The 17521-nt window shown below is 41.2% G+C and overlaps 1 protein-coding gene across 12 annotated transcripts in view; it reads left to right on the top strand.

Annotated features, from left to right (window-relative positions):
* The window catches only part of cacna1g (calcium channel, voltage-dependent, T type, alpha 1G subunit), a 213037-nt gene that overhangs the window by 42525 nt on the left and 152991 nt on the right, over window positions 1-17521 (top strand). For all 12 annotated transcript variants that reach the window (XM_049562754.1, XM_049562752.1, XM_049562757.1 and 9 more), the window contains exon 3: window positions 7344-7441. In XM_049562754.1, the coding sequence (XP_049418711.1) occupies window positions 7344-7441 (98 nt within the window). The remainder of the gene's footprint in view (window positions 1-7343; window positions 7442-17521) is intronic.

The raw sequence follows: 17521 nt of genomic DNA, 5'->3' as shown, positions 1-17521 counted from the left end.
TTTTAAGAGCACTTTGCTTAAATAAAAAGTTCCTTTATTTAGATTGATTTGAAGTGGCTGAGGTATCAGTGGGATACCAAGCTCTGCAGTTATCAAATAATAACACATATATTATTGTTTGATGAGAGAAAGAAAGTCCCTCAGGCACAGTCACAAGCAAATTGGTTTGTTAAGTTTGATTTTGTTTGACCTGGGAACAGTTGGTTTGAAGTGGACTACTTTATATGCAGCAAAGACACAGTCACATTTTGCAAGCATTTTTTGTTGACATAGTTTGCTACAATTACAAAATAATGAGTTTCCTGGAGGGAATGAAAATAAGCATATAACTTTATTACTGTTATGTATTATTAAATATGTGCTGCCCTTACAAATGTCTTCTGTTTTTATTAGTTTTACGCTAACTGCACCTCCTCTCCCATCAGAGCTCTTACAGAAAATGGAGGAGGGTGCAACAACGGGGTCTAGTACTTAGATTTCCCATTGGGATATGCCAACTCTGAAGTGTCTGACTGAAGTGACTCTGAGCATCACACTTAATGTCAACCCTATGTACGAGTGCAGTTCAGTGGCTAAGAAATGACTTTTCTGCTGAGGGGCAAGAAGAATTCCCTCACAGTATGTGATTGTTGCAAGAGAAAGAGAGATATTCAGTAATCAAGCATGACTGTGAAGAAGAAGTTGGTTAACATTTGGGTTAGATAAGCAGCAGAGTGGGTTGATGGCAGAACGTGTTGCTGATGAAAGGCTTTCAATCTGATTCAGCATGAAAACACTCCATCTGTCTGTTCTCTGTGGTTTTTCCTTTCTACACTTCTCTGTAATGATACTACACTCGCTTCAACGTTATCAGCCTCTCTTCATTAGCTGGTGTCCATGCAGCTTCCTACATTGTACGTGTTGTTTAAGCATGTGTTGTAACATAATGATTGGTAAGAGTTGCTTTTTTGGTGCACATACTGTTGCACTTTAACAATACACTGTGTACACAAAACCACCTCCTAAATACACATACACTCGAGCTATCCATCACTCACAATCTGTTTGTTAAGGGACATCTAGTGTGACAGCTTGCTTGTCACTGATGTGGAGGCGAATAGAATGCAGGCAATATATGACTAAAGGAATATCAGTGAAGAGGACAGATGACTTGTTAGTTCATAACAAGTGATAAATGATAGATTAGACAAATTATGATGGAGGAATGTGCAGTGGTAAAGCAGCATAATCCAATAATCCAATAACATAGCAATTTAACAGGTATCGTTAAACAGGTATCGCAGCCCTTTGACTATGGATCAATCAAATCAAACCACTGCTTAAATGCATTTCTCAATATTTATGATTATGACTCAGTATTTCACAGATAAATGATTTCTTTCCAGGGTGTTAGTGTTTTGTGTGCAAATATTATGCGCATAATGAGAGCTAGCTCTGTATGGTAGCAATCTGTTTTCTTTATCAAACAATAAATAATGGTTGGCATATTTAGGAATTAAGTGTGAGGACAAAAAAAAATGGCAGATATTATTTTTCAGATGAGCTTATTAATAAATTGTGGGGAAAATTGGATATTATGGTAAGAGCTAGGTATGACACAGTAGTACAGTAGTACTTTATTGTATTTATCTAAATACTGGTGTTATTTAGTGAAAAAAATGTGACTTATGCATTGAGTTGAATAAGTAACTCAATCTACTTGCTTCATGATCATGTATTTGTAAAGGGGGGCCTTTTGAGTTTTTGAAAGGTGTTTTTTTTTTTTTTTTTTTTTTTTACCAAACAAACCTATGCTAGCAGTTTTTATCCGGTTTCCACAATTTATGCAAGGCTTAATGCATCCCTAACCCACCTCCAGAGAATAAAGCTATTGCTTGTTCTCTTTTGGCACTTTGAAGGGCAGAGCTAGCCTTGTAACCAGAAGTATATGCCACCTTATAGTTTATTTGCCCTGGCAAGTGTGTCTGGTCCCCCTAGCGTTTAGACAGATTTTCAGCCTACCTGGCCAGAGTCAGGCCAAACACCAGACGATGATCAGACGATGACTGGCAGCTTGTGGAGCCTTTGAGCTTTACCTTAATTGTGTGATGACATCATTTTTGGTTCATGCAACCTTGTGCTGGGGACATTCAACTTTAGCATTTATTTGGTGTCAATAGTTAATCTCCTTATAGCTCTGGTTGGGTCCACACCAACTCCTCAAGGAAGTTCTTCAGCTTTTTAGCTAATAAATGCTCCACTTTGTGCAACAGCTAGTTGCTAACTTTGTCTTTCTGTTGCTGTACAGGTAGCATAGAGTCACTTCATTACAGCTTATATTAATAAAAACAGCTGCCAACTGCAAATGAAAACGTGGTTGATGAGAGTGGCGATGTGGGCCAAAAACCAAAACAATCCACCAAAAGAAGCTAAAACTGCAGAATCTGTTGTTTCGTCACTGCGACCCCTTTGCCATTACACACATTTGTTTGTTAATAAAGAAAATCAGCTGTAAAAAACATGTTAATGAAAAATAGGATCAACACATATTTGATCAGATCTATCATTTCTCTTACTTTTGGCAACTCAACAAATATAAACAGGTGTGTAATTATCAGCCCTCTACATGGAATGATCACTGGGATTAGCAGTGGATGTGCATCATGTCTGTTTTACACAAATTGTGCCACCACGATGCTGAAAACATTACAGAATACCCAAAGTCATTTGTCAACTTGCCTTGCAGTGAGAATGCCCCAGCTCACCTCATTAGGTATTCATTCGATGCATTTCCAACATTATTTATCACATAATTTTCTTTGCTGATAACACAAACTCCCCAACCTCAAATCGAGCATGAAAACTGAGGAGACTCCATCAAAATTTGTCAATTCCATTTATCTTTTCTCAGTCTATCCGTCATGATTTGCATAAAAGAACAAAGACGGAAGCCCAGCCAGGGAAATGATGAAAGAATACACTTGTGAGTTTCCCTTTATATCTGTCTCTGCCTTTTGGTCCATCTATAAGTCATCCACTTCTTCTTTTCACCTGTCAGATATAGGACTGCATGCTACTTAACAGTATAACAGTGCAGTAGCTGCAGGAAGACAGATGGGTGGATGAGTGAGATGGACATTAGATGAACAGACAGATAGATAAAGGCAGAAAGATAGAGGTTAGGTGAGGACAGGACGGGTTAAACACTGGACACTGTTCTACATTCCTGAGCTGCCTAGCATACTTTCCTAGTATAGCTCCTTCTGGGTGGCATTATATCTGATGTGTGTGTTCCAAGCTACTGTTGCCTTTGTTTTGGAGGAGATGGAGCTGGAAAGCTGTATGTATACCATCCCTCATGTGTCTGACTGCTTTGGCACAAACACACACACATTCACCCTCTGCGATAACTTATGAAGCTACATGCCCAGAAGAGTGTGTGTGTGGTTTTGTGCATGCCATATATCTTTGTTTTTTATTGCATGACTTTAACAGTATGAATCTCATTACATTATTCTACGAGTTTGTCCTTGCAAGGAGGATCTCTCCGTATCAAGATGTATCATATCAGCATGACAGGATGTAAAAAAGTTTTTCGTCCTCGTCTCCGTCCCTGCTGTGTAGATCTGCTCCTTGTGCTTTAGTTTGGGAATTCTCCTCACGCAAACTCCCTCCAAGGTTGGGCCTCCCCCATCCTCTCCTGCTTCTCATTTCTCAGTCCTCCTCCAGTTGCCCTTCCCTGTGTGAGCATCATCAACACTGGCACGGACTCTGACGAAAACAGCGCACGACTTCCTGTCGTTTCCATCGTTTGTTTGATACACTCCATTTCTCCTCGGCTGTTTGTTCATTCCAGATGAGGGGAGATGGGTCAGTTTTCACTGAGCGCACCAAACTTCATCTGGCTCTCATCAGGGGCAGCAAGTGTTTTTTGCATGGACTATTTTTCAACAGACATCATTCATCATCCCCTTTTATGTTTGTTTGTGCAGCCTTGTCTGATGAAAAATTACACCAATATTTGTATTATATTGCTCTGGGGATTTATAGCATGTCGATGGCACTCAAAAGTGAGTTTTCCCATTGGTATCCTAATTGTGTTACCATATATTTCCCATGGGGACTATAATATTCAGCAGGGGAATCATGGTGAATTCACTGTACATTCTCTATCTCATATAGCCTGATCATCATACTGAATGGCCATTTTACTGTTGCTTTATTATTCAGTCTAACATTTTGGGTATAAAAGCCATTTCTGTGTGGAAGAGTTTGTTTTTTTAATTGCATCAATCATTAATCATAAATGACTGGTCTACGTGTTCTTTCAACATCCTGGAAGAGGTTAGCAGTAGTAGTTGCTCAGAGTGGTTAAAGTGGACGTATTATGCTCATTTTCAGGTTCATACTTGTGTATCTTGGGTTTTTCCCAGGACATGTTTACATGCTTTAATGGTCAAAAACACTTCATTGTCCTCATACTGTCTGTGCTGGAACACCTGTATTCACCCTCTGGCCGGGACGCTTTGTTTTAGCACGTGTCTATTTAAGCCCCCTTTCCGAAAAAGCCATTAGCAGCACCATAAAAAGCTTCTAGCCACTACTGGACAAGTTCCAGCAGGAATATTATCTGAAATCAGGTTGAAATTTACAACATCTGCAACCAGGTTTACATGTTTTCCTGACTCTAGCATGTTGCATGTATGTTAGCAGTGTGCTGGCAGCAAGGGAATGACTGTAATGGTGAATAGCTTCACTCTCTACTGTGAGAAAACACCAGTAAAAGCTTCTAAACACAACTGGATACGTTCCCACAGAATATGATCCGAAATTGGGTAGGAATTAATAACAATGGCAACCAAGAATTCCTGTTTCCCTGTGTTAGCATGTAGCTACATGTAGCAGTGTAGGCGGCATGATATAAACACCTGCAGGAGTGTGCCTGGAACAGATTGGGTCTGGCAAACAGAGATGAAATACCTGTTCTTCATCCTACCTACAACTGTCTGACTGGTTTGGTATTGTTGACAACTTAAAACATCCTGTTTTGTTTGACCACCAGCCCAAAACCCAAAGAGCTTATAGCTTACCATGATATATTACAGAAGAAAAGTAACAAATGCTTACAACTGAGAAGCCGGGGCCAGAGTATAGTTAACTTATAAGTTAATCACACCTATGTGTCATGGGTATTACCATTTATCATCACTTAATGAAACACTTGAATTGATTTTAAATCAAAAAGAAAAAAATTGCACATGACCAAGCATAGTTTCTGTCCATGCCCGACCCAAGGCAGCAGTTTTGGGCCTGAGCCTAATTAGAAACCAGAATTTCCACCACAAAAATATTGTATAATATATTAACATTATCTATCACAAGCTAAAGTCAGCTTGAGTCTATTCAGTGGGGTAACAAACATACATGATCTCTGCCATGCATCTCCTCCTACTGAATGTACAGCCCATCCCAAATGTGTGTAACATTTCTCATCATTAATAAGTGCGGGAGTCAGGATGGGTTGATGGCAACACACAGCCTATATATTATTCAGCCTATACATTATTCATGACATTACACAGACTATATGGTCGACATTAAAAGAAAAGGAATTGGAGCAAACCTGACCTGTTTCAAGCTCCTGGTAATTCTGAAAAATTATGTCCCGACCCAGCCCTAACGAGTCGGGCCCTATTGGGCTCAGGCAGAGAATCAGCTACACTTCCCATAATGCAACTCAGTAGTATCTTTTCATTATGCCCTCCCTATCGCTAAGCACAAACTTATTAAACTTATTCACAGGAGAATAATGCACTCTGTAATTCGTGAATTAATTTTGACATGTAATTTTGGTGAAGTCCATTTTTGATAACTTATTCACAGGAGAATAATGCACTCTGTAATTCGTGAATTAATTTTGACATGTAATTTTGGTGAAGTCCATTTTTGATGTTATTTTTCATTTCCTGGGCGATATGATATTAACCTTTAGAGTTCTGTTTGGAATGATAGGTTGTCATGGGGTATTCATATGTAACTTCTTTTCCTTCTGTGCTTCAGAAATACCTTTTTTTAATTGCAAGTTGCTCTTTTGCAAAAGTGCCACTTGATTTCTTTTGACCTGAGTGTCCATGGTGACCATTACAGAATATTACACAGCTGCTGATGAGATAAACCTGTTCCCAGAGACCGCCAGATAGTGTTAACCCCGCGTCTCTCCGCTGGTGATGGGAGGGCATTTCTGTGCTGTTCTGTTAACTGTTTACCCATTTACCTTCTCTCTGTAGTCCACAGGCCATCTGTCAGCTCTGTGTACGTGTGTGTGTGAGAGAGAGAGTGTATTTTTTGTTTTAATACTACTTTAGTGCAACAGACCATAAAAGGCTCGTATTAGGACACCTCAAGCACACACATTCATTTAGGGAGTTTCTTGCAGTGAAGGTTACCAACGGGCTTCTGCACACACACGCACATACACTGCCGGACATGTGTTGCGAGTTTGTCAGACAGACAGACTTGGAGTCAGCACGAGGAGGGAATTCCTTCATCTGCACGCCGCTTCAAGCTGCACATGTGCTCAGCATCTGCTCCACACACACATACACACACATAAGGAGAGTGAGTGGGAGAAGAGATGACGATAAACACTGATCAAGAAACAAAAAAAAAGCTTTTTTTTTCTAGCATTCCACAGTCTTTTAAGCGCTGTCCTCCTAACCTCCCATCACAGCCTGAAAGAGCCCTCTAAAGAGCTGCTGGAGAGGCTGTTAAGAGTGTGCGCCGTCTCAAGGTTACGAGGCGGACTGATCTGATGCTGCTCTTTTATGTACTGTGGATGCCACATTCTCCTCTCAATGGCGAGTGATTCACCCGCTCTTGACGTCTCAAAGGGGATCCACATATGCCGCTTGCTCCTTTGAAGGTCGATCAAGTGAGGGTGCATGTGAATATAAGCGTGTTTGTCAGGCACACAAACATTGCGTGTACGCTGCGCTTCATATACAAGCACAAACGCATGCACTGCAGTGTGTGTGAGGTGTTTTTCTAACTTTCTGCTCTGTTAGTTGCAGTTGGAATGAAAGCATATTGTTTGCCAGAACACATGTACTGCAGTCATCTCTAAAGGCAAGAATGCAAATGTGATTTGGGACATTAGAGGATTAATTACCACTAGCCCAGTGAGAGTGGGAGAGCATGTAATACATGCAATATATAATTGGCAACATAACATTGCCCTTACATTTTCTGTGTTTTTATTCCCAGATGATAAAGTAGGTTCTGCAGTTTGAGCTGTTGTAGCAATTAAAGGCTTTGGTTTGTTGGTGCTGCACTAACACATCTTTCTTTCTCTCCACATGTTGCAGGATGTTGGAGTACTCCCCCAGCCTGCAGAACGTCAGTTTCTCAGCGGTGAGGACGGTTCGCGTGCTGAGACCTCTGAGAGCCATCAACCGAGTGCCAAGTGAGTGCAGACCTACTGGCCTTTCACACTTAAGCTCTCTATTACCAGACTCTGGATTCCAGAACACTCTGTCCTCTAATATCACAACACTTGTGGCTTCCTCTGGAGACAAATACACGTCTTTGATCTTAAACTGAAGCCAGGCTGCTAAAGATACAGACAGTGTGTGTGATTTTTAGGCTGACCATTGCTTTAGGCCATTGTGAGTGGCATCAGTGCAAGTTTAGGGTGTTACCACAGATGATCTGGTGGTGTGTGAGTTTCAGATGTGAATCTCTTACTCTTCACAAAAAAATTCAAAAGTTTTATAAGACGTACAAACATAGTGTGCGCTACTTAAGGGGTAAGTTCGGTAATTTTCAACTTGGACCCTATTTTCCCATGTTTCCATGTCCAAGTGACCAATGGGGAAAACATACAAACTGTCAGTTTTCATCCAGTATAAAAAATATATCAAAGTCACCCTCTAACTGGGCCTTAAAATAAGCTTGTAGCCTCAATATTTCAAGACTGCTTTATCTTTGTCATCAGAACTGACAAAGGCATAATGCAAATACATAGAATGTAGTCATTGTAAAATTCAGTGTAAAATTATCATTGGCCCTAAAACATTTAGTCTTTTGGATAGTGAATCAAAGAAGAGGATCAGCCAGAGCCAACGTATGTGCCACACAGTTGAACTGAGCTTTTAATCCATAGCAGACCACTTATGACATCATGTAAGACTATATTTTCTGGTGTTTGAGCACTGGTAGTGTGATGGAACTTGACCACATAGTTATTAGTGGTTGTACCCAAACAGTGTGTAACATCCGTAGCAGACTGGGAGACTACACAGAGTCCCCTATGTATGTGCGTACCCCTTGTCAGTTTCTGAATGTGCATTCACTCCCAATCAGAAGACATAACATCATTACCGTGACACGAAGTTGTCACTGTCAGTTAGGGATGTTTAAATGTTACAGTATAGCTAATGCTAACAGAAAGGTGTCATACTGAAAGTTTGCAATAAAAGAAAAAGTAAGAGATAATTGAGAGGTATAGAGAGAAATGTGCATGAACCCTCCCCCCAGTCCAACACTTAACATCTGTCTGTATGCTAAATATGAACCTTGAAACCTGCAGTTTCCCCCTGCTTCCAGTTTTTATGAGAAGCTAAGTGGCTGCTAGCTGTAGCTTCATATTGACATCCTGCCATGACAGTGGTATCAATCTTCTCATTTAACTCTCTGTAGGAAAGCAAATGGGCTATTTTTTTTTAGTAAGAATCCCCATAGACCACCATTTTAAAATGCACAAATGTACAGCAGAAATAGACATGTTTACAGCAGGGTGCAAAAATCAGTTTTGGTCTCTATAGCTCATTTCAACGTTCATGACAACTGTATAACTATATAGCCCCTTTTACACTGCCAGATTTTCTGCGAATGTTGGGCCATTTTGCCGGCAAGCTGCGAGTGTCTAAACACACAGAGCCGGATTGGCGAGTTGATCCGAGGTGCCCAATTTTCTGCCGCATAGGGGTAGACATATTGGCGTAACCTTTTTGGTTTAAGAAGAACGAGGTGCCCCTCTGCCATGGGAGGGGTTGTTGATGACTTGTGGGAGGAGCTGTTGATGACGCCGCATGTGCGAGCCACCGGCGGTGGACTAACAGGAAACAGCTGATACCAGGAATGAGCAGCTAGTAGCAAGAGGGAAACATAAACCTGAGAGACACTGTAAAGATGAGCAACTGGGGAGACAAGGAATTGCGCACCCTCCTTGCCCTCGTAAATGAAGAGGCCATTCACCGTCAAATGGCAGGGACGGTGAAGGACGGGCCAACTTATGAGAGAATCGCTGAAGGACTGACCAGCCGCGGCTTTCCTCAGAGTGTGGCATTCTGTATGAACACAAAGTAGGCAGGCGGCATTTTCCCGCACCCCCCAATTTTGTTTTTATACTGCCAATGCTGACCGAAGACTGATTGGGCTTTCATACAGGAGGTAAATCAGCTACTTTACCTTTTATATATTTTTACTCACTCCCTTCTATCGTTCTGTGTCCCCTCTCTAAATTCTGAGGTTTTGTTTTTTTTACGGTCTGTAAACGCAGCACAGGCAAAACTTCTCATGAGTTCTGTTTTGCATCAGCAGTAGTTTGTGGACTTTGAGTCACGGGGTGGATAATTAATCAGTCAATCTCAATGGAGCCTTTCAGATCAGATTGATGGATGAGAGGAGCAGCTGCTGCAGGGGAATGAAAACTTTTAGACCCAGTGCAAAGAACGATTAACTTAGTAATTACTCTCACTGCACCTGGCATTCTGCTGCTCCGTCTGTGCCCAGAGTGCATTCTGCTGTCCAACAGTGTGGTGCAATAAATAACCGAATGGTACATATATTCCCACAGTGCTCCTAATGAACAGTCCAGTTCCAATTATTAAAGAATCAACACGTGCCAGCAGATATAATTATTATGGTGCTACACATACAGGACTGTACAGGAAACACTGTCACCTGTTTCACTTTAATTAAGGCTTAAAGTTACACATAATTAATGTCCAGCTCAGGTCACTTCTGGCTCAAAAAAAAAAAACAAAACAAGATCAAACTGAAGGCTTTGAAACGGGAGTCCGTAAACCAATGGGTCATGGTTTTTCCATTATTTTATACATTCTATGTTACAGGCACAAAACAGTTACTCACGTATATGATTACTTCACCAAAGGGCTCGACTGAGTTCATCTATCCCACAAAACTTTAAGCAAGCTGCAGAGCCATGCTTAGCCATCTCTGAGATTTCAGTTTATGTGTATGCATTCTCCAAAATCCAACTTGTCCTTCAGAGTGTTCACCTTTAAGGATTTAGTATGTAATTCTGTAGAAAGGTAGTTGATTGTTAAGTTTTATTCCCAGGTGGACAAATACAGACCCTTTGGGCTGGTGGTTCCGATCCAACTGCCAACCAAAAGTGCTGGTATTTGACCAGGGAATGAAACAGAAAATCAACTATCTTTCTCCCGACTCACATACTGAACCTTTAGGGTAAAGTATGAAAAAAGAATCTTGTTGTTAGATGCTTGGTGTCTGCACAATTTGTTTCCAGATTAAGATACTTGTTAGCCAACCAACACAATGACAGGTGGCAGTAAAAAATAACATGTCTCGTTTCCTTAATGTGAAAAGACTGACTTCTGTAATAGTTTGAAGTCAAATGTCACAGTATTAGTATTTAAACCAAACACTGAACTTTAATAGCTGGCACCAAAGAGCTGCATTAACTGACATTTAAGAACATATCACAATGACCAACAAGTGATATCTTGCTTCTCATGATTAATCGGACTTTGTAGCAGGAGTTATTAGCTCTATAAATGTACCTTATCTTAATATTCTGCCTCTGTCCTGGTTCTTGCTTCAACTGGGGATCACACAGGTGGATTGAATTCTTACTCAGCATTGGAATGTGGGTCAGGGACATGCCGGTCCACACTTAGTATGCTGCTTTGACTGTGTCCCTGTGTTTTGGTTTCCCCCAGACGGTCAGCTCTGGACTCAAACAGATTTATATGCAATTTTCCAACTCACCGAATTTTATTAAAGGACTGTAGCTCATAGCTACACTCGCACACACAGACTATCACACTTGTTCATTGCAACGAACGCACAAAATCCCTGAGTTGCTCGCTCTATCCGTCATCCTCCCCCTCCCTTTCTTTTAAACACTCACATATTATCCTAACCCCCCAAAAATGGTTCCATATTTCACTCTCCTTTTCTTCCATCGGTCTCCATTAGAGTTTAATCAGCACAGATTGAATTTCCAGTGCACACATTAAGGCTTAAATAAATCATAAGCATTTTTATACCCACCCAGCAGTCCACTCTGTGCATTCCTTCTCACCTTGATTCCACCCCCTGCAATGCTTTAATTTAAATACAGACCCTAATTATGTCATTAGCTCCCTCAATTGCTCAGAGGAGATTGCAGACAAACTGAGCAATGATCCCAGGATGTGTGGGTGTTTATGTGTGTGTGTGTGTGCATGCAGGTATTTACCCCTTGTAGGTGCAAGAATGGGACATCAACCTCCTATCCATCTGCCGATGACACTCCCAAACCCTTTTCTGTAATCTTACCCTCTTGTCAATCAAGCCGTCGTAGGGGTCTTGTGCTGCTCATTAGGCCACACACTCGGAGAGCGCACAGCCTCACTCATTAGGCATCCAACAATTCCTCATCCTAATCACAGGACTAATAGCGGGATTAATGTGCGGATGATTTGGTCTGGTTCTGGCCCTGCGGGGAAAATGTCATTGGGTAGAGTGGTGGTGATGGTGTTGGTGATGGTGGTGGAGGGGGGGACCCCAAGTGTTTTGTGTGGCTGATATCTTTCTTCTGTCCCCCCTTCATCCCTCCACCAGCCTAATCAAGTCCTGGGGAGAAACTCGCAGCATTCATCATGACTGGGTGGAGATGTTTATTTTTGGAGCTCAGACTATTTTGAGTCACACTGAACTGAATCTGAATACTGTGAGTTAATTTGTTACATGTAAGACTAGATTCATGGCACTGACAGGTGTTTTTCTCCTGTTCCATTATTAAGCAGTTGATGGGTTGGTAGGAAATGGTGGTAAAAGGGCAAAGCTACAGTTTGCCCTTTAAAGTTCGGCAAGCACCAGAAATCTGACCTGCCTAATTGGCGATATTACAGAAGAGGTATGGAGTAGGGATGACATAGATGTTGCAACATAAAATGTGATAACATCCACAGATTACATTTGCTGATTTGTATCAGCAGCGGCAATGAGTTATACTTGTACGGTACAGTTGACCACACACAGAAGTTGTTATCACGTAGGATCCTCCTCTCGTTCTCACAGAGTTCATCCCTGGTCTAAAAGGATAGATGCAGATTTTTTCCAATTCTATCTTAGAATATGGACAGGAGGAATAATAACAGTGACCTATAAATGTATTGTACGTAGAGAAATGTGAGTATTGTTTTAAGACAGCCTTTAAAAAATGCGAGCCCTTTATGTGTGAGTTCTTCAGTCATGTGCTATGTCGACCGCAGCAAGACTAAAAGTATTACAGGGTAACTTTTAGCATAGTAGCTATTTAAACATTAATCTCAAAGTATGGCATTGACTCTGTTCAAAGGTGTGTAGGATTATGAGGGATAAAATGTTAAAAATGGAATATAATATTCAGAATTATGTTTCCATTAGTGAATAATCACCTGCTTCTAAGAACTGAGTTTTTGTTAGCTTAGCATTAGCTCTTCATATAAGGTGGGTCCTTTTCTACGATAACTGCTATGTTGCACTGCCATGTTTCTATAGTAGCTCAGAATGGACATACCAGAGCCTGCCTCCAAACAGTCCTTTTATTTCTGCATTGAAGTGGCAGCTTGAATTTGGTGGCCTGAATGCAACTGAAGACCACCGGACATTTTTCCACACTCTTAGAAAGGAAGGGGAGAGTTCAGTTGTTTGCGATCTGTAACCTCACCGCTAGATGCCACTACACACTGGTCCTTTTCATGAGTTTTGGAGGTAGTCAGTGCTAGACAGGCGGAAATGTTGACCTGATGGTGGTGCAAAATGGATCCTTAAAGTCTCTGGATTCATTCTATTAGAATCGCTAAGGTAACTGATAATAATAATAAGAAGAATTGGGGAATACTGTATACTGTCATACCATGATATGTTATTGAGTCATTTATTGTACCATGAAAATCTCATACTGTTGCAACCCTACACATGAGTAAATGCAGGCGAGTGACCATCACCGGCTGAGGCAATACTTGTGCTGAATATGGGCAGTGCTGAATGTGATGCACACAGACAGCTAGCTTGCTAATAAATACCAAGAAGTATGATGTTATTGGTACATATCCCTTTTCCTGCATCCCATATGCTTGTCTCCAGACTCACTACCAGCCAAGCAGCATCTATAATGTGGAGCAGTTTTTATTTTTTCATGGCCTAATCATGTATACAATATCAGCTGGTTAGACACAACAACAATCAATGTCTCCTCCACACACATTCGCTGCTATTGGGTGAGGCTGCGACTTTGCCGGTCAGAGTTCACCAAAGTTGAACTCCAAGATGTGAATTTGCTTTGTCACCATAGGCAAATGTTTTTTTTGAACCCTTCACTTGTATTAAATGGTAGTGAATGGGAGGTGATTATTAACCAATATTAATTTTGCGCATATGTGACTGTGCCCTAAAGCTTTTGGGATGTTGCACTCTAAAGTCATGCTGCTAGCATGGCTTGAAAATCCACTGCTGTCCCACATCCCTAGTTCATTCTAATCCAGTGTGAATAGCTCTGAACAGTTACTATATGCGTTAGCAGGAATGCTAATGATCCTAAGCTAGTATTCAAGGCTCAGGTGTCAATCCACTGGTTGACAGAGAGCTGCTTGGCACATAAACAGCAATTACTGTAATGCAACGAGCATCCAATTTCTGTAATATAGTTGCCAGGTAAATGAAAATATATTTCACAGCACAGGGTATTAGAAAGCATACAAATAAACAAGCTGTCACCAGTGTGGGTAGATTAACCGTCCAGAATTGATCCTCAGGTTACTGTCGTGAATGAGAAGCTGCCAGTTTTGACATCATAAATCCTAAAAGAGGAACCAACGTGTGTATTAATCTTTGTTTTGGTGAGGACAAGAGAAATGTTTTGTCATTGTGTATAGTGGAGATGTAGCTCTATTTCAATATTAAGTGTGAGAGAAGTCTAGTAAATCATAACCTGACACAATCCAGATATAAGGTGCATATTAATGCCAGGTTGAAACAGAGCCAGGGCTGATATTTGTCTGAAGATACAGACCAGACAGTGTTGCTGGCTGATACACACTCATATCAGTGTGTATTTACAGGTCAGCAGGGTTCATTCAGTCTGTCAGTCCAAGATGGTGTAAATTTTCCATCTCCAGCCTCTTGGTTGACGTTCTCGTTGATAGTTGTCACTGCTGCCTATAATGTAAGCCATCTGAACCTGGATCAGCAGATGTGTAAACTGTTAGCACTCACATTCCTCTGCCTCGATGTCTACAGCCCCACATTGCCCTTTTCTCCCCCTCTCCCTGTCAGTTACCCCTTACATTAAGCTTGTATTGGAACAGAAGGCTGGAGCTCATCTTAAAACACACACACACACACACACACACACACACACACACACCCTCAGACTTGTATTAACGAACACATTGTTCCTGGTGTCCACGTCCTCGGCTTTGGCATTGATTGATGTGCTAACATGGCACTCCTGCCAGTGGAAGTGACAGATACATTTCGCAGGCTTCATCCGCCGGCTGCCAACAAAACCAAAAATCTCGGGCTGTACCCACCACATCACCACCCACAATCTGCCACCTGATTGGCTATTACCCTCACGTCCAGTACTGGCCTGCAGGGACCTTGTCCCAGGCCTGTCATTGGCTACATCAAGGCAAATATGACAACTTGTGGCTTACCTGTGTAGGGTCTTAATATTCAAAGGGAGTGGCTCGCCACTCATGTCCAAAATACAGCATGTTTTCCTGGCTAACGGGAGGATCCTCCCTCTCTGGAAGGAAAGAAACATTTGCTCATGGCATGGAATTAGATAAGTTGCTTTTGTGAGGTCGTATTATGCAGTTGTATAGAGAATTCCTAGCTAATGCAAAGAGCAAAAAAGAAAGAAATAACTTGAGACACCCAAACCTTTTCTTTTTTCTTCTTTTTCAAAGCAAAGAGTGCTTCTATTAAGTATTAAATAATTGGATACTTTTCCATTTAGAATCTATTATGAGCAGATACTACTTTTGTAACCTTGATTTTGCTGCTACAATATGCAAATAGAAGTGAAAAGCTGCTTTAATAGCTCTTACTTTCAGGCCTCAAGGCACTGAAACCTAGAATACTGACTTTAGAATGCTGAAATATCATTTTCTGTCTTCTGTTTGTAGGAGTAAAGGTGTCATTGTTATACACAGAGAAGGAAAATAACTTTATTTATCCTCAGGCTAAAGGGACACATTTATTTCACTATCCAGCAGACACTATTTTTTTTTTAAGCCAAACATATTTTTGGAATAGAAAAGGACCACAGGATGACGGTTGCTCACCTGCCAAAGCGCCTGGTTTGGTGGCCATGCCAGCCAGCTGCAGCCTGAATTTACAATTCATTATTTTCCTGCTGGCTTGGGGTGATGTATTTTCTCACCCTGGTTATGGATAGTTTCTCAATGCCAAGACCAGCTGGAGTTAAAGAAGAACTCCAACAAGTTTACATCTGTTGTACAGGTTAATTTAAAAGACATGAGAAATAGTTCTCAGCCTGACAAAACAGTTATATAATGTCTTTTGTAGCTGTGGAGGAGCGTTGTCCTCTAGCGTTTGAGAAGATAATCCCTGATGGTGTTATACAAATGATAAATAAACACAGCAGTTACAAATGTATAGACCTGCAGAGGACATGTAGACTGACAGAGATGGGCAGGAGGGATCAAATACAAACATAATACAGTTTGCACAATGCAAAATGTAGGATAGAGGATTTTTGGAGCTTGACCCATACTACGGACTAAAAGTCAGAATATCTCATCCTCTGCTGCTCTGGTTGACGAATCTTTTTTATGTAATTTGTCCTCTGAGTATCGTAAAACTGAGACCTATACCCAGCTGGTATCTTAAGTCTTTATAACTGAACCTGACTGAGCACAACTGCCAAACCCAATCCAAGACCAAAAGTTACGTTTTTAATGTTTTCACCAAATGCTGACTGACAGGACCTCAAGGCACAGCCAGGGGGAGGAAGGTGTCCAGTTTGGGAATGATATGGTTCTGTTGGCTTCATCACACCATGACCTCCAGCATCTAGCGATTATTTTTTCGATCACTCGACTAAGCTAACGGTTAATTTTTCGATTAGTTTAACAATTATTTTTTTGATTATCGATTATTTTTTCATTATATGATTAATGAGGCAATTTAAACAATATGAATATCAAAACATTTCTTATTAACATTTATTGAAACATCAGTGTGTCCCCTACCATTATATTAGGGGGGCGCCCCTTTAAGGTTACCTTTCTTATAGAACAGGTCTATACCTTGTCCTTTTATTAAACAAACTAAATAGCCTTATGTTATTTATCTTATGTCATTTCTGTCTCTACATGGTCGCACGTTTACAATTCTCCTCTGCTCTCTGTAACGCACACGGTGGAGTTCGGCCCCGATGCGTGCACGCACACACACACAAAACCCTAACCCTGACCCTAACCAATGGTCATGAGCTTTGGGTAGTGACTGAAAGACTGAGATCCCAGATACAAGCAGCAGAAATTAGTTTCCTCCGTGGGGTGGCTAGGTTCAGCTTGAGAGATAAGGTAAGGAATTCGGGCATCCAGGGGGAGCTCAGAGTTGAGCTACTGCTCCTTTGTGTTAAAACCTGAGGTTTTATGCAACAAAATTACCAAATCCAGCCTGAAACACATCACTGCATCAGGTGGAGCAGGGTATCGGTACTTGATACATTTAAGCTATCGACTCAATACCAAGTGGAATCAAAACATCTCCAGTCAAACAATACCTGCATTTGCTCCCTTTTGTGCCAGGGATCTGAGCCAGGACTATCCCAACCAGATAAACAAACTTTTTGTTGCTGCCATCTCCAGAGCCCTTACTATGAACGGTCATTTCAACATCTGCCCAGTTAGCACAGGCTAACACAGCAGCAGCTGCTAACAACCAACACAGAGCCGTTAAACAGTACGACTACAAACTCATGCTGACTCTCATACTGGGCTCGACTCTGTCGTTAAACCAGATAATAACCATTAGGTAGCATTAGCTGTGTGGTATTAGCAGTTAGCCCTGTTACTGTGTGTGCAGCTCTCACCAACTGTCCCTTGCAAGGAGTTCACATTCCTCCAGCGGTAGCTACAACCCATATAGTCTGTGGTGTTGTGAAGTCAGGCGCAGTGTAGTTTACATCGTTGGCAGTTCAGTTTGTCGAGATGCCACCAAAATGTTTGAAAGTATGGCTATACTGTGCTCCACTCTATTCATTATTGGTATT

Source organism: Epinephelus fuscoguttatus, linkage group LG20 (assembly GCF_011397635.1).
Source record: "Epinephelus fuscoguttatus linkage group LG20, E.fuscoguttatus.final_Chr_v1".
NCBI lineage: Eukaryota > Metazoa > Chordata > Actinopteri > Perciformes > Serranidae > Epinephelus > Epinephelus fuscoguttatus.
Note: the sequence above shows the minus strand (reverse complement) of the source record. Positions and strands in the feature narration are given on the sequence as shown.